The 17,537-nt window shown below is 49.1% G+C and overlaps 2 protein-coding genes across 4 annotated transcripts in view; one reads left to right on the top strand and one right to left on the bottom strand.

Moving 5' to 3' along the window:
- Window positions 1-2,284, top strand: part of ADAM17 (ADAM metallopeptidase domain 17) — a 59,095-nt gene extending 56,811 nt beyond the window's left edge. For all 3 annotated transcript variants that reach the window (XM_059942236.1, XM_059942238.1, XM_059942237.1), the window contains one exon: window positions 388-2,284. In XM_059942236.1, the coding sequence (XP_059798219.1) occupies window positions 388-747 (360 nt within the window). In that variant the 3' untranslated portion in view covers window positions 748-2,284. The remainder of the gene's footprint in view (window positions 1-387) is intronic.
- Window positions 2,259-15,220, bottom strand: IAH1 (isoamyl acetate hydrolyzing esterase 1 (putative)). The gene is given in 6 exon segments (XM_059942240.1): window positions 2,259-2,673; window positions 4,074-4,195; window positions 6,154-6,306; window positions 8,853-9,001; window positions 13,160-13,212; window positions 15,120-15,220. Coding segments are annotated over 6 exon segments (753 nt in total). The 5' UTR covers window positions 15,201-15,220; the 3' UTR covers window positions 2,259-2,478.
- Window positions 15,221-17,537: the final 2,317 nt, after the last annotated feature.

Raw genomic sequence — 17,537 nt, forward strand, 5'->3', positions numbered from 1 at the left:
CACCTTCTCTGGCTGGAAGGGCCTGTTGCAGCAGGAGGGGTCTAGGCTGGACGCTCAGGTCAGTCTCGTGACAGTGACAGTGAGCGTCTGCTAGTCGCTTGGATGGAGAGTGAAAGGAGCACCGCCGCCCTCCCCGCAGCCGAGTGGCCAGCCGTTCAGCCCGGGCCTAGTGTGACAGTGAGAGAACGCTTCCCGCCCCGGGATCCTGACGGGGCTGCTTCTCATGGGTCTCCTTTGGGCCTCCAAACGGCGGCGGGTCAGGACCTGAACGCTAACCGCTCGAGTCGCTCCTCGGGGCGCCTTCCCCAGCGTGGGGGTCAGGGCGCCGACGGGCGAGGCCGGGACTGTGGGACCTGGGGTGCCTCTATCTACTCCGTGTCTTTGCAGAACGTCGAGATGCTGAGCAGCATGGACTCCGCGTCGGTCCGCGTCATCAAGCCCTTTCCCGCGCCCCTGACCCCGGGCCGCCTGCAGCCCCTGCAGCCCGCGCCTGCGGTGCCCCCCGCGCCCTCGGTGCCCGTGGCGCCAAAGCTGGACCACCAGCGGATGGACACCATCCAGGAGGACCCCAGCACGGACTCGCACGCCGACGAGGACGGCTTCGAGAAGGACCCCTTCCCGAGTAGCAGCACGGCCGCCAAGTCGTTCGAGGATCTCACGGACCGTCCGGCCGCCAGAAGCGAAAAGGCCTCGTCCTTTAAGCTGCAGCGTCAGAACCGCATTGACAGCAAGGAAACCGAGTGCTAGTTCAGGACCGCGTCCCGAGCTCTCTGACTTCCGTGTGCAGAATGTTTTCGTAGATTTGACCTCAAATCACTGCATATTTTTTGTGAAGATTTGGGAGAAAAAAGGAAGTGACTTCACAGCAGATGCCGGTCATGTGTTTGGACTTCCTTCGCATACGTAATACTTGTGTGGTCAGGCCCTTTTCCTTCTGAAGAGGTAAGGTGAATCTAGCTTATTTTGAGGCTTTCAGGTTTTAGTTTTTTTGATCTTTCAGATATCCTTCAACCTCTGACGCAAAAGCAGAAACTACAGCTGGATTAGGTTATGAGTATTTACATTTTTGTAAATTAACTTTTTATGTTGAGAACGGCACTGATTAGGGAGATGATCAGTTCTTTTTAAACACTGTAATGATCCAGCGAACATAATGAGGCATTTAGCAGTTTCTTGTGAGGGTAACTGGAACACAGAATAGATTGATTTATTCTTTTGCCTTCAACACAAAGGGAGATAAAACCCATGTATACATTGTCTCCAAAATGTGGGTTCTGTTTCTAGGTATTACCTAGAACTTGTAGCAGAAGAAGGGAATTACACTGCTAAATTTAGGGATAAGTTGGGTTAATGTTTCTTAATTCTAAATTGTTAAGAATTTCTAATTTCTAGAATTAAAACAATCTAGCTCATAGTGAGGGTTACAAATTGTAGCCCAGTGAATCTACAGAATTCTGCCAACTGTTTTAGGACCCTAGATAGCTGGGCAGTTTTTGTGTGTTTTTGAAGTATCTTCATGTATCAATAAATACTGTCAGTCACCATCCTCTTAAAACATTCGCCATTCAGAAAGCCTGAACTACTTCAGAATGAGAGAGTTATGGTCGCCTCTTCTCAAACACTAGTGGCCAAGAGGGTACATGAGATGGTTTCTGCCAGAAGAGCAGGGTGTGATGTGCTGGCCTGGGGCTTTCTCCCCACACAACCGATCCCTAAAAACCCTGGGTACCGACCCACGTTCCTTCTTGATCTAGTGCTTCAGTATGGTCTGCATCTACTGTGTGAAGGATAAAAACCATCAGCTTGAATTCTGATTGATTTCCTTTTACAAGCTTCTTTCCCCTGCTAAGTACTGAAATGTGCTCACCAGCGAACCCATTTTAACTGAGATAACTTGTAAGCTTTGAGAGCAATCAACCAAACCTGTGACAAATCGTATCTTTTTTTCTAAGGATGTTTGCTTGTTAGGCAGATACCTGTTACACTAATACTTGAACTTGTACCTTGTGGTATTTGCTGTCTTTTAACTAGTCATAATATTCTTATATTGTAGTTAACACTTTTGCAATCTGTTATGTGAGTGGGGTGTGTGGGTGTATGTATGAGAGTGAAATGGTTCCCAGCTGAATGTAAGAAACCATTTTTTATAAAATTGTGACTTTTTAAAAAAACAACACTGTCTTTACCTTTTTTCCATTTATAAAATTAACAGGCTGCTCAGGGTATATTCTGTAGCTGTGGCACTGATGACACCTGCATCAATCAATAAATATTTATTATCAAACCACGATGTACCTAGGTACAAAGCTGTCCTGAAAAATTCCAATGCTTTTATTAATCTTGGTGGCAGATGTTTGTTTGTTAGTGATTTTTATTGCAGGGTCATGAGCAAAGGTTTAAACCTGAGAAAAGAATCTTCTGGGACCACTTATCTTGGGGTCTTTGTGTAGATTAACAGCTGGACTTGGTTTTCTGTGACTAGTGGTCCCCATCTCCCAGAAGACTTAGTTCTGCTTTTGCTTCTGCTATGTCTCGCCAGTAAGGGAGCAGCAAAGGCAGGGAAGAGACTTTCTTCTCTCTCTATCAATCAATCAAAGGCCGAAGTTGGGAGAACAAAAACTCATTTCCTTTTGGTGATAAATGTAGTCCATCTGACAAATAGGAAGAAGAGTCCTGTAAGGGGAAGAGAACGCAGTTAAAGGGGTGGCTGGTCTCCCAGCTGTGGCCCCAGGCGGCGAGTCCCTGGCCTGAACAGTTAGCTCATCAAGTGCTCCCACGCCCTTTGTGGAGGGACAGTGTCTACATATGACACATGGAGCGTCACAGAACCTCACACCATTAATGAGCGCCTGAGCCGAAGTGTCCTTCCAGGCCAGCAGATGGAAGAAGAGGAGCAATGAGTGAATACAGCACATTAATGTAGTCAACAAAAGGAAAAATTTGTTACAAGAGCTCAGGGCCCAGTGTGTCAAATTGTTTTTGACTCTTCTCAGTCTAGGAATTAAATTGACAGGCACAGTATCAGACGAAAAGAGTTTGTACCGTCCCGAGTCCAGACGCCCCACCCCGGAGCCCTTTCTCCTTTGGGGAAGAATCTTTTCCCTACGCTAGAGCTCCGCCCATCCCCGTTAGAACCTGGAGCTGGTTCATGACTTGCAGACCAGCCATTCCGATTCTAGCCGCACTCCTCCCGGGCCTTAGTTTTCTCATCTCTGCTGTGTCAGGTCAGATGATCGCTGAGGAAGACCTTCCCAGCTCGGGACTCTTAATATATTAAGTCTAACAGGACTTTCAAAGAGCCACTAGCCCAGCAGTCTGCAATTTCCTATTCTCTAGCAGCATTACTTTTCCAAACCATCTCAGGTGGAAGCGTAACCCAGACCAAACCACAGCTCTGGGTGCTGTCTCAGCGGTCACGTGGCCAAGCCTGCTTCCCGACCTGGGAACGCACGAGGTGGGTCCAGTCCAGTCAGGGTGCAGAGGAACACAGACACGGCCTTCTCGTCTGCGGTGGGATTGCTGGGTCCCACATAAGCGCACGTTTATTTAACTGTACGGGAAGCTGTCATGCTGTCTTCCGGGGCGGCTGTGTCATTCTGCACAGGGACTGGCTTTTTACCTTTTATTTGTAAGTGGGCTTTCTGGCTTTAAACCAATTAGAACTCCGTACCTCAAAATATGAATTTTAGTTAATACCATATTCTACTTAAATTCATTGTTTTGCCTCTTTTAACTTTCCCCCTCTCCATATTATAAAACTTGGCCTGGATGTTCTTAAATATGAACCATTTATTGCTCATTCATTTCCCTATATGCCAACTCCTATTAAAGTGGTTCCCAGAGCACGGTGCCCACTGCTGGATGCCGGTAAAGAACCAGGCCAAGCAAGGTGCGGGGTCTGCAGGCCGTCCGGGAGCCTCTCCAGCTCCTCCACTCCATCCACTCCGTTTCATTCCAGTTGGTGAAAAGGACAACTGTCTCACCCACTCAGAGCTGCGCCAGGCAGACGGCGCACAGCGTGGTCACTGCTGTGTGATCCTACTCACCCGACGGGACCGAGCAGGCCACTATACCTGACTGTCCTTCTGCATCAGGGTCCACAGGTCAAGTGCATCAATCCCACAGTCTTGGGCTGCTTGTAAACAGGCCCTGGCATATTCACCAACGACCGAGTTGAGGCGATTTAATTTGCACCCTATTGAGAAGAGAAAATCCACTGTGCAACTGATAAACCCAAGTGCTGGTCTTTGTGTAAGTTCTACTACCTGGAGGGTTTCTCAGTTCAAGTGAACGGGCGTGTGCTTACAGACCCGAAGTGGGCCAGCCACGGGGCTTGGGGGACACAAGGACGGGCCTCACGGGTCACTAGTGTGCTGCCCTCCCCAGCACAGGACCAAGGACGATGGGGATGAGGGGCCATGGAGGGCATTCAGAGGACACCGAATAGACACAGAGGCAGAACAGGCCGGGGGAGCTGAGCGGCTTGGCTAGAGCGCAGGCCAGAGGCGAACGGAGTTGGGCAGGTGACCACTATGGGGTACGGGGGGCAGGACCGCTGGGCTCAGGCCCCTGAATTGTTATGTGTAATGAGAAGCCACAGCCACGTAGTGGAAAAGTCACTTGTAGACGACTTTGGACCAGAGAAGGCGAGAGCTGGAAGGGAGCACAGAGGTCACTCAGGCCAGCCTGGGGCTCAGCAACCTTCCTCTGCCACGGGCTGGACAGGAGACAGGCTTCACGGGCAACTATTCAGCCCTGCCCTCACAGCTCCAAAGTAGCCGCAGACAACATGTAAACCATGGGCCTGGCTGTCGTCCAGTGAAACTGTATTTGTTGTGGGCGACGGGGCGTGGTTTACCCAGCGCCAGGCACTGCAGTGCGGGGATTCTCAAACCTGGGTACACAGCAGGCTCACTGGGAGCATGCCCTGGGCTGCTCCCCTACACTTCTGCTTCCACAGGTCTGGGATGATCCAAGCATCTGCACTTCTACCAAGTTCCCAGATGACGTTGACCTGCTAATCTGGGACCACGGGAGAACCGCGCGTGGTCCAAAGTCATGAACCTGGCTGAAACTAGAGTGATGCAGCAGGACTCATTACACGCACGCCTACAAGAGTGCAACAGTCTCATGAGACGTGCCCACCGCATTCTAGATACGGATTTTTCTATTATAGTCCATTAAAAAAAGTCACAACTCACTTGGTTTCACGATCCACACATGGGTCGTGACCTGCAATGTGAGCAGCACTGAGCGCTGGCTGCACTCCTCTGCTCGTCCAGGCTCAGCGTGAACGTTTCCTGTAGCGACTTTCTACCTCCCAAGCGATCATTATGACCTGAAATCGCCCTTGATGACGCCCACGGGGGTCTTCCCTTTGCCCTCCGGAGCTAACAGCAGGGCGTTGTCCTCTTTACGTGACGGCGCCCTTCAAATATCTGACGACAGCTGGCCTAGCTCCCCTGCTAGCCCAACAGCAGGAACCGGGTTCTAGTCATCTCTGTATCCTGCGCACCTGGCCAGGTCCTGGTATAGCACATACAGGTGCCAACATGCATAGTTGGTGGGGACAGAACGGGAGCCAGAACCCTGGCGCTGGCGAGCCCTGGAGCAGCCTCCGATCACTCAACCACCAGTGACGCTGGCAGCGCCCTTGCGCTTGAGCGCGTCCGTGCTGGTGACCTGCAGAGGAGCCTTGGATCTGGGTGAAAGGTCCCACTGCCAAGGGAGGCTCCAAGGTGAGGCGAGGCAGCGGAGAAAGGGCCACGTGCAGGCGGAAATGGGCAAAGCGACCTCCCCCTGCCGTTCAGAAGTCAGGAAAACACCCCGAGTGCGGACCTGTGTCAGAGCGCACACAGCCCGAGCCTCTGCACCACGCGGGAGCCGCAGCCCCTGGCCGCGCAGAACACTCCTCGGCGGCCTCCTGTGCCCCCCGGAGTCAGGCAAGTACCAGGCCCGGGGCCCGACTCACGCGCGGCCAGGATCCTTTTCTGCATCACGCTACGACCGGCTGGGAGCTCTGCTTCAACTTCTGTCGACTAAAGCAGACAGACGGGAACTCACAGGCCCCCAAGAAGCCGAGGCCCCCGGCTGGAGACAGGTCCCACCTGCCCCTCCCTGGGCCCGGCGTCTGGGCCGCGCTCACCTGCTCACCTTGCCGGAGGCACTGCTGTCCCCACGCGGCCTCACAGAGCGGCGTGGTGCGATGAGGATAAGCCTGCCCTCGGAGTGCAGGTGCGGTGCGGCGCCGTGCACGTCAGGTTTGCGGCGTGCTCCCCCAGGGCGTGTGCTGCTTGGGGCTCTCATCTGTTTGGGAGGAACGCGGACACTTCAGCCCAAATGCGGACTCGTAAGTGATGACAGTTAAGGTTGATGCACATTCACAAATGGGCACAACTCGTGACGTCGCTGGGGGACCGTTTAGCGCCAAGTGCAGAAGGAGAAGGGGGAAGAGTTCAAGTACAGAGTCCTACGTAAAACAGACCCCAAAGGCTCTGGCTCGGGGCCCTGTAAGCACTCGCGTCTTTCCTCCTTTACTGGTCATGTGGTTATTAGTCGATTAGGCTGAATTTGTAAAGAAGTAAGACCTGCGCTGGGCAGTGAGCCTGCCCAGGTTCTAGCCCGGCTTTGTCACTGGCTAGCCACGTGCCCTTGGACAAATGATCAGCCTTTCTGTACCTCCGTTTCCTCGCTGGTAAAATGAGGATGACAATAGGGTCTACCTCATAGGGTAGCTGTGAAAATTACATCAGCAAAGCGTGTAAGGCACTTAGAGCAAGGCGCCTGCTGGGAAGGAAGCCCTCAATAAATAAACTAAGCAACGGCTAACGTCACTGCAAAGGATTCCTTCTAGACAGGCTCACACAAGGCTCACTGCAGGCCATGTGCAAACCACACATAAGTATAATCTAGGAGAAAAGTAACAGCACTCATGACCCTACCACCCAGAAAACCACTGTTGGCACTTGGTCGTGCTTCTTTCCAGTCTTTTCCATGCAGATATGTAGACTTAAAAAAAAAAAAAAGAAGGATCACACTGAAGATAAACGACCATATTGTGCTTTTTTCACATAACATTATGAGCATTTCTGTGCCTACAAGCAGTCCTCAAAAACATGGTGTTTAGTTGTCGGGTGACCACAGTGGATGCTTCTATTTCCTTACTGTGCAGCACTCTAATTGTTTGCTATTATAAATAACAGTGCATAGACATCTTTACACATATACCTGGCTGCATTACATACTAGGTGTTTCCTTAGGCTGGGTTTCTAGATGAGGGAAGTCTCTAGGGAAGCTTTCCAGAAAGGTTTCAAGTTTTCCCACCAGTACTGTAAGAGTGCCTGTTTTCCACACTTGTCAGCTCTAAGTATTACTGCTTAAAACCATGGATTTGAGAGTCAAAAAACCAAAACTCCTTGTTTCAATTTTCATTTTGTGGATAACAGAAGTTTTTACACATTTTCAAACATGTACTGGCTACTAAATTTCTCCTGTTGCGATTACCTGTTCCTGCCTTTGCCTATTTTTTTTTAAAATTTATTTATTTATTTATTTATTTTTGGCTGTGTTGGGTCTTTGTTTCTGTGCGAGGGCTTTCTCCAGTTGCAGCAATTGGGGGCCACTCTTCATCGCGGTGCGCGGGCCTCCCACTATTGCGGCCTCTCTTGTGCCGGAGCACAGGCTCCAGACGCGCAGGCTCAGTAATTGTGGCCCACGGATCCAGTCGCTCCACGGCATGTGGGATCTTCCCAGACCAGGGCTCCAACCCGTGTCCCCTGCACTGGCAGGCAGATTCTCAACCACTGCGCCACCAGGGAAGCCCCTTTGCCTATTTTTTAAACTGGAGTTAATATTTTTCTTAATTGATTTCTACATTAAAGACATTAACCTTTTGTCTCTCATGCTTTTGCCAACATTTTCCTTAGTGTGTCATTTTCTTTTTTTAATAGTTTTTTTGACATAGCTAATTTATTTCACAAATCTATTTTTTCCTTTGCAGTTTCCTCCATTGCAATTTCCTCTAAGTTTTTATACTCAGAAAGTATTTCTCCTTGTCCTAAATTTGATAGAAATTCACCTGTTTGAAAACTTCTGGGTTTTTCTGGAGAGAGCTTAGTCTCCACCAACACCTGTAGTCTATGGTCTCACAGGCGGCAAGACTTCCTTGCATCACAGTCGGCAGCTGTCCCTTCCCTTCTCTCCAGCCTCACCTGAGAGGCCCGACCGTGTGCCTGTTAATAGCAGACCTTCGCTGCTGGGGGTGGGGCATGGGAGAAGCCTCTGGAAGCTGCCTACTCTTCTCCTTTATGCCGAGCAGAGGGCTCTCCTTTCATGAGCAGCAAAGGAAGAGAGGATTGTGCCTCTAGTCACAGCAGCAGTTCTTCCAAAAATATGGAGACACGTCTCCTGTTCAGACCTGCTTCCTGTCGCCCAGGAGTCAAGCCTGTGCTGGGTCAGGGCGCTGCTGCCCTGAGCTACCCTTTCTCCATCAGTGTGAGTCACACTGCAAGGTGTCCAGTTTGACCTCTCTGCTGCCAACTACATCAACTAAAGAGAAAGAAACATTAGAAATTGGGCACAGCACTACTGGACTATAAAAAACATTCAAGTGCTTGAAATTTTAGGTCTGCCAACGACCCAGGCATGTAGAAAATAAGTTGGGAATAAAATTCACTGACATTAAAGAAAGCCAGAAGAAATACATGGAAGTAAACTCAGGGAACTCATTATAAATTTGGCAAAACTTTACCTACCGGGAGATAGGTAAACAGATGAAAAAAGTATATAAATTTAAGTTTGCTGTAACCAAAAAAACAATTAAAAATGAACTAGGAAAACAAGAATGCCTTTACCTTTTAGCGCACTGTCACTGGCACCAGAGAAAATTGTAACTGCTACTGGGCTGTCCAAATTGTTCCCCTTCCTGATTAACCTCGGGAGGATAATTTTCGCCCATCTGGTATTGTAACCCGAAAATCCACGATTCGGAACATCGCATTTTCTGAAATGAAACATTTTTAAAGATGAATTGTAGGGACTTCCCTGGTGGCGCAGTGGTTAAGAATCTGCCTGCCAATGCAGGGGACACGGGTTCGAGCCCTGGCCTGGGAAGATTCCACATGCCGCAGAGCAACTAAGCCCGTGCGCCACAACTACTAAGCCTGTGCCCTAGGGCCCGAGAGCCACAACTACTGAGCCCACATGCCACAACTACTGAAGCCCGTGCGCCTAGAGCTCGTGCTCCGCAACAAGAGAAGCCACCGCGATGAGAAGCCCGTGCACCGCAACGAAGAGTAGCCCCCGCTCGCCGCAACTAGAGAAAGCCCGCGTGCAGCAATGAAGACCCAATGCAGCCAAAAAAAAAAAATAAATTAAAAAATAAATTTAAAAAAAATAAAAAAAAATAAAAAAGATGAATTGTGAGCAAAGAACTATTTCTGGTCGCCTGTAGCCAACCTTCCGTGTGGGAGGGTGTGCTTGGGCTCACAATGCCTGCTCTGTGCCATGGCCCTGCCACTGCCCAGGTGTCACTTTGGTAAGATCAGAGCAGCAGCAGAGTTGAGGCATGTTCGTCTCCTTCATGGTTCCAAGATACAGCAAATCCATCCCATTCCTCGATGAGAGAGGTTATGAATAATAATGAACAAAGGGGCTATGCAGACTAGCTGATTTCATGCATGGTCAGTGGGGTACTTTTAAAATGGAGTTTACAGCAGGCAGGTATTAAAGGTAGAAAGGCACTAATAAGCTGGAACTCTAATGGGATAAGCGTACACGGAATTCCTGAGACTTTTTTTACACACTGTTTTGAAGGGGAGATTTAGGTTTACAGAAAAGCTGAGCAGAAGGTACAGACTTCCCCTAACCCCCAGCCCCACCCCCAGCCCCGCTCCCCGACGACCTACACCGCCCACCCGCGGGTGCATTTGTTACAGTGGCAAACTACACTGACACACGCTTCTCATTATTACCCGGTGGTTTTGATTCAGTAGTTTCAGTAAATATGTGTTAGTTGTGTTTCAGTTTAAACCAGTTTGTTAACAGGCATTTTATTCCTTCTTAAAAATATATGATTTGGTTCACAGTACTGTATGGTATACTGAAAACAACCAACCATGGAAATTGAGCTGGCCGCCTGCGTTAGAATCCCAGCCCCAAAACTGAGTAGCTGTGACTTTGGGTAGGGTCTGTAGATGTTTCAAGTTGTCCACTAAAAAAAATTTTTTTCCCAATGAATCTCAAACTTCAATTGATGGTTAGCAAATTGATGTGGTTAATTTTGGTGTATGGTTCAAATTCCTACATATAAGCAACTAAGCAGAGAAGCTAGGGCACCGATGAATAACTGCAGGCCAAAGGCCAAGCACCAGATGCCAAAGGGCAGCAGGAGCGGACTCTGGTTTGACGCGACTCTCCAAGCGCTCAGCATTGATCAGCCTTGGGAGCAACAAAAAAATTCAGCCACATTTATTCCTAAGTGTGGTTCTTGTGTTTTTAGTATGTAATGATTACAAATTGCTGGCTAGCCATTTTAAAGCCTCCGCTTAGAATACTTTAAAATGGAACACTCTAGAACTTTGACAAGTCTGTCTTACATCCATCCGGTGGTGCGAGGCCGAACAGCTCCCTCCCTGAGGCCTGTATGCTGTGGCCGTGACGCAGAGCAGCCAGTGCCCGGATCTCGCTGCCCTCCACTGGCAAGGAGGCCTTGACAACTTACTTAATTTCTCCGTGCCTCAGTCTTCCCAGCTGTGAGAGATGAGCACTAATACCCAATCTGCTAGGATATGTGAAGATTAAAAGTAATGTAGTGGCCAGATACGTACAAGGAGCTCAATAAATCCCTGCCATTATAGATTTTAAAATATATATATATATATATCATTATTATAAGGCTGTGAACCAAAAAAACTGCAGGTGAGGCCCATGGTTGAAACTGTTAAAGTTCCCTTCTGAAAGGGGAAGAATATCTGAATTTCTCTGGATTGAGTAACATCATCAATAGTGCCCAAGTTATTCAAAAGGCTGGAAGAAACTGGAAAATTAAGAAAGGTTTTTACATGAAGTCTTGGCTAATAACAGGTATTTAAGTTCAGATGAAGTTGGGAAAAGGATAGGAATTAACTAAAAGATTCCTTCCAAAACATCCAGGCTCTGTAAGATTGACTGCCTTCCAGAAAAAATGTAAATTAGGTTTTTATAAATGACAACAGGCAAGAGCATATCTTTAAAAGCGAACAGCAGAAGCTTTTAAAAACTGAAGAAGATGAGTTTTTTCTAACCTTTCAAACCAAGTATTTTTGGTTAAAGAAATACTTGGATAAGGCTAAAAAAAGATTGATGAAAATAATCAGTAAATTAAAAAGCATTTAAGTGGATTTAAGAATGCTTAAAATGCTTTTTGTACTGAGTATACAAAGATCTTATTTAAAGCTAAAACTTAAGGACGTCACTATGGGACACAATTACATGTTTTAAATTTATTGCTATCCAGGTAGGCAGTACAGAAGGACAGTCACAGTAAGGTGACTCTTAATAACCTTCAAACTTGGAGGTTAGGTGAAATGAAAACACTGAATCAAGTCAATTCTGGGCCTTGCACGTGGCTGAAGCAAACAGGGGCCTGGGTCTGCAAAAGATTCACCCCAAGCGTCAACGTGGCTAAAGACCGCGTTCCTCCGAAGGGCAGCCGTCGGTGTGGGACACAAAGGGGCGGCGCTGCCGGCACAGAAAGGGAGGCTGGGCTGGAGCTGCGGTCCCTCTGCCGCGCGCCCCTCCCGACACGGCCTCCTGCTTTCTCCTGTGGGCCTGCCCGGTGGAAGGTGGGCTCAGCGCGCCCGCCCACGGGAGGATCCCGCTCTGCCTGGGTTCTAGCTCCCGGGCCGCGGTGCCACTCTGCTTCTCAACGGGCTCTCGCGGGCTTGGCCGAGGGCGGTGAGCCCAGGAGAGGGGAGGCGGGACTCACCCAGCCGAGGCCTCCCGGTGGCCGCTCGGCTTTGTGCCTGCTGTCACAAGATGCTTTTAAGAGTGACATAGATAAAGCCTACCAGACCACACACTGTCTACAACTTCATCTTTTCCTATAATTACTCTCAATTCTGAAAAATAACTACTTGCTAATTAAATGGTCTTCCAGCAATCACACCTGTAAACAATTCTGACAAGATTTTAGTACTAACATTATTATGTACTGGAGAAACATCTGCAATGCCTGCAGTTTTTCAGGCCATTTGAATAATTATTTAGCTTTTCCATATCTTCTATTTGATCAGAAAAGGTTAGTGGACCAATTAAACAGGTACTGAATTATTAAAAAAAAAAAGAGCCAGTACTTACGGAGCACTTCTCACGGGCCAGGCGCTTCACTAAGCAGCGCACAGCAGCTGACTCGCCCTCCGACAGGAGAGCGGGGCCCTTGTCATCCCCGGAGCCGGAGGATCCGGGGCTCCGGGGCCAGGCCACCTGACACTTCTTAGTTGTGTGACTTTGTTATCTACCTCTCTCCACCTTATTTTTCTCAGCTATAAGATGGATAGGAGAATGATAAATCACTGTGTTACTGGGCAGCTGTAGAGATTAAATGAGACAACAAACATGAAGTATTTTAAAGTCTCTGGCACCTGAACTGGAACATTGTTTCCCTTTTAATGATTTCCGTTTGGCAAATGGAATACCAAAATCATCACTATTTTTATTAATGATATATTTTAAAATATTTTTTATATATCTGATATATTTTATTTTTTATATATCTGATATCTTTTATAAAGAGAATCTGGGGGGAAAAATCTCTATCCAAAAATGAATCCAACTTTGGTTTTAGAATATATTTTGTATTCTTTCAATTGAACTCCTTGCTCATTATTTAAATCGTACCCACCATAACTGAAAAAGAACTTGTCTTGTTTAGATAGTGAATAGCTGTATTTTTGGATCCAAGCCCCTAATATATTTTACAACTTTTAGGGTTTGGTTTCATGAAGTGGCAAAGTTTTAACTGAACCTGAGTGCTGCCCTTCTCTCCCCCAACCCCTTATATACACTAACTAGGAACAGCCTGCAAATACACAAAAAGGAGGAACTTACTGTTTCAAACTGCATCATTCACTCTCTTCTCCATCAGTAAACACTCAAGTAGGAATCTAGAAACTGTTCTCACCCGGCCAGCCTGTCAGCCAGCGATGCTCCCCACCCACCCTGCTGCAAAGAAAACTGAAGACAGGAAAGCCCGTTACTATTTATCAGTGTAATTAGGACACACTGCTCAGCAACTCCCCTCTTGTTTTCTCTTTGTACTCCCTGACTTCTTGGCCTTCACCATTTGCTTTGCTCCGAGGTCGTCTTAGGGATTACTATAGCTACACCTCAGCAGCACTCTGGAAGCAAGAGATAGTTTTCTTCCCTGTCAACTGGACTTGAGCCAATCACCTGCATTTTATTGAGACCTATATTAGACTCACTGTTATCTAGAAAAGCTACTTAAATCTAGGTACAAGAGATGAAATCAACTGTATGTTCAGTTAGGAAGTGAAATCCACACTACACTACCTCTTCATAGTTGAAAGAATTAATAAAGAAATTAATTACAGAACTCAGGGTGAATATTTTTTGATATATATTCCCATGGAACTTGGAGAGTCCTTACTGCCCTAGATGCCTAAAAATAATGTTACCAATTATTGGCATACACACAGAAAACTGGTTTAGGAAGTCATGTCTGAACGTGAGAAGAATAAGATAAAACAAAACAAAATGAAAAACACCATGGGAAGGTAATTTTTAAAATGTACTCCCTCCCTGAAGTAAGAACACCTATTTTTCCTTGAATGAGAGTTGAAATAATCTTGGGTGAAAAGGTGATCTGGGACCTGGGGCCCTCGGCTGCAGAGCTTGCCCCTGGACCTACGTCTCCTCCTTCAGCAACAGAATACAAAGAAACGCTAAGGGACTAAAAATAACTGCGTCCCTGCGCAGCTGGGGCAAATTATGGGCAAGACACAAAAAAGGCCAAAAACCCAACTGCCACTTCTGAAGAGCAGAGAGCAAAGGCAGGGTCCTGCGCGTGCCCCCTGCGCTCAACACCGCCAAGGGGTGGGCGAACCACCTCAGCCGCCCCTCCGCCCGACCCCTGGACACACCCCTACCCTCACCCCGTGTAAGGGACGAGCTCGCCCCCCTCGGGGAGCGAGCAAGGGAACCTGTTACTTGTTTTCGCTCCCCTCCGGCAGCTGCAGGAGCTCCAGTCAAGCCCTGCCTGAATTTCTGGACTGGCCTCTTATCCATTTCTACCGATTGGGAAGACCAAGAACCCTGGTCGGTATCACTTGGCGGCATCTCATTCAAGAGAGCGGCGAGATGTTCCATCACAGGAAGCACGGGGGTTGAGAGTGTTTTCCGCATGGAATGGGAGGTACGGAACTGCAGGAAGTGCTTCAGCGCCGCCGTGATCTGTGCAAGGTGACGCCCCAGGAAGCTCCGCGTGGGACACAAAGCACTGTTCCCGCTGTGAGCACATTCAAAGTACCTTTCAGGGAAAAGGACAACAGCCACTGACCAGGAAGACACTACGATGAAAACAACGTGCCAGGTCTTCCCAAAATCCCTATGAAAAATGACACAGAAAGGAAAGAGCGGCCAGCCCAGGCCCTGTCACTCCCAGCGCGTGGCGTGGACAAGTCCCTAAACTTCCCTGCACTTCATCTCATCCGTCAAACAAGCCCCCTAAGACTAAACGGAACGTGTGTCCAGTACCGCGAAGCCGCGCTGCCCTCCTGAAGATGTCACCCTCCTGGAAGCTACCAACACCGAGAAATGAACCACTGCCAGGTGTCACGAAGGGGCTCTGGAGGCGGCGGGGACACGACGCTCTGTGAGCGTCCAGGCCTTGGGGCAGCATCTGCTGGGGGAAGCGGGGTGCAGGGAGGCGGCCCCGACAACCTCGTAACATTCGGGAGGAATGGGCCCCTCCCGCGCGGAGAGGAGAGCCAGGAATCACCGAAGAAGCCTGGCCCGCGGCGAGGGCGACGCCCCCCCGAGGGCGCGGCGAGGACGCCCAAGAGACCGGGCCACGTGGTGGCCGAGCCGGGTTCCGCGGAATGGACGGCGCCGAGCGGCGGTACCTGGGTGATGGAGTCGCCGAAGAGCAACACCCGAGGCCAGAGCAGAGAGCTTCCGCACGCCACCACCTCGCACAGCGCCATCGTCCCGGCAGCCGGGAGGCGGGGCCAGGCCGGATATCCGGGCGGGGCGAGCGGCCGGGAGGCGGGGCTCCCCGGGGGCGGGGAGGTGGAGGCGCCTGCGCAGTCCGACGCCTTCGCTCGTAGCCTGTCTTCGCCCGCTGGCTCTCCTTCCTGGGTCGCCCCGTAGGGGCTCCACTAGCAGGGCTCCTTCGGCGACCAACCGGTCACTTTTAAGACGTGCGATAGCTGTTGCTTCTTGGAAAGCTCATTTTTGTCCGTTTACAGAAGCTTGGCCTCCTGCATGCATTCGCTTTTTGTTCATTTATCCGAGTCGTTAGATGCGGGGCGCGCGTGGCTACCCTGCCCTTGGGGAGCCCACCCGCCCTCTGGCCATTGTCGCCTGTCAGTTCCCCAGGCGGAAACCAACCCCGAAAGGAGAGCGATTTGGCGCTGCCACCAGATCCAGCATCACCCACCCCGCGAAGGTGGGTTCAGTTGTTTGAGCGAGTCGCAAGCACTTCCAAGGGGCTCGTTCATCACGCAGCCCTCTCTTGTTAAGTAAAATTAGGCAAGCATTTGTCCAGCGTTTTGACCTCAGTGAAAGAGAAGTTGAAGACACTTGCTAAAGACAGTAAGGCCGACTATCCAGCAAGGACAACGACGGTGGGCTTTCGCAGTAGGGGAGAGAGATTAGGCTAAACCCTAAATACAAGAAAGAGAAGGGATTTATAGCCAAGGAGCAGGGTGAGGGGGTCAGGTGAACGTAAAACTACTAAGAGGCTGGGTAAATCTTTGCTAAACTGCCCTGACAGGGTTCTTGCTGAAGGCAGGGCAGGGTGACATGAGGATGAAGAATTTGAGCAGCTCCCCAGGGGGATCAGACCAAGAGGGAGGGATTTTTGCTAAACCGATTCGGCGGGATTCTTGCTAAAACTGGGCTGAAGGGGCCAAGGACAGGACCCAAGGGGGGGGGGGGCTTAGTCAGAGAGAAGACAGAAGAGCCTGACTCAGGTTTGCTCAAGCACGCAATGAAGTGTGACAGCTGTGATAAAATCGAGCCAGAAGGATGTCTTGAAACAACTGAGCTTAAGGTGAAAACCAGAAGGGGAGCAGTGCGTGTTAGAATAGCTGCCGTTTCCGTGGCTTGGACGTAGGGTGTTGGGGGGAGAGTGGCTGGAGCTGGAGAGACAGGTAGGGTGATACAGAGCGGCACCCCGTTTTCAGGATGGATTTCCCTGGCTTCAACTAGAATCAACTGGGAGCTTTAAGCATGTGCTGATAAAGGACCACCACTCCAGACCAACTAACAACACTTCTGATGGTAGGTCGTGGGCATCAGAACATTTTCAATGCTCCCCAGGTGATTCTAATATGCAGCCAGGGTAGAGAACCCGTTAGGCCAAGTTAAGGTGTTTGGATTTCATCCTAATTAATCACAGTAAAGAAGCCCTGAAGGATTTTCAGCAGGTAGGCTTTCAGCAGATCTGTTATTTTAGGAATCAGCTATAGGGAGAGGAGGAAGGGAGGCTGGGGCAGGAACCAGAGGGGAAGAGATGACTTGGACTCGGAGCCACAGTGGAGATAAGACGAGGACAGATTCAAGAGCAATTTAGAATCCTTGCCTGAAACCGGTTACCTCAGGGAGAGGGACTAGGAGAAAGGGCTTGCCATTTTTGCTGTGTATAACCTGAGTGGTAAAGATATCACAAGTGTGTAGTTTTTGTAACTTAAAAATGTTTTCACATCTATCATAACACACTCTTATATGACACTTATAAAAGGTGACCCTTAGGCCTTTGGTTTGGGCCAAAGACAAAGTAGGGTATCTTAGAGAAATAAATGTATTTGGTTTCAAGTAAAAATTCAGATTCAGGCACCGAAGTGTGTCACCAAAGCACAGGGAAGGACTAAGCAATGTCAGTGCAAATTAGTGACTGTGGCTGACCGATGGCTTTAGCTTGACAGTGAGTGTAACAGCTCTTTAGCTGCCCCTGCCCATGCTTGTTCCCACCCCCTCTGCTGAGGGAGCCGTCAGGCCCTTCACTAAAGTAGAGGCCAAAGCCGCCCCAGGCAGAGTCGACCTGCTCCCTCAGCACCCAGCACCCGACACTCCTGTGTCCAGTTACCTGCAAGTCTGAACTGCTCGTACTTGGAAGAAAATGGATTAATGATTGAGTTATACATAAAACGATTCAACACACATGACGAACCCTTGAACTTGAGTCATAAAAATTATATTTTGAATATCTCTGAATTGAATGTAGACATTATACAAAGAAAATATTATTGAATCTCGAAAGTCCCAATTTTACAGATGTATAAATTAAGGAATTTGCCAAGAATACTGGGAGGGAAGAA

This window comes from Balaenoptera ricei, chromosome 13, assembly GCF_028023285.1.
Source record: "Balaenoptera ricei isolate mBalRic1 chromosome 13, mBalRic1.hap2, whole genome shotgun sequence".
In the NCBI taxonomy this organism is placed as follows: domain Eukaryota; kingdom Metazoa; phylum Chordata; class Mammalia; order Artiodactyla; family Balaenopteridae; genus Balaenoptera; species Balaenoptera ricei.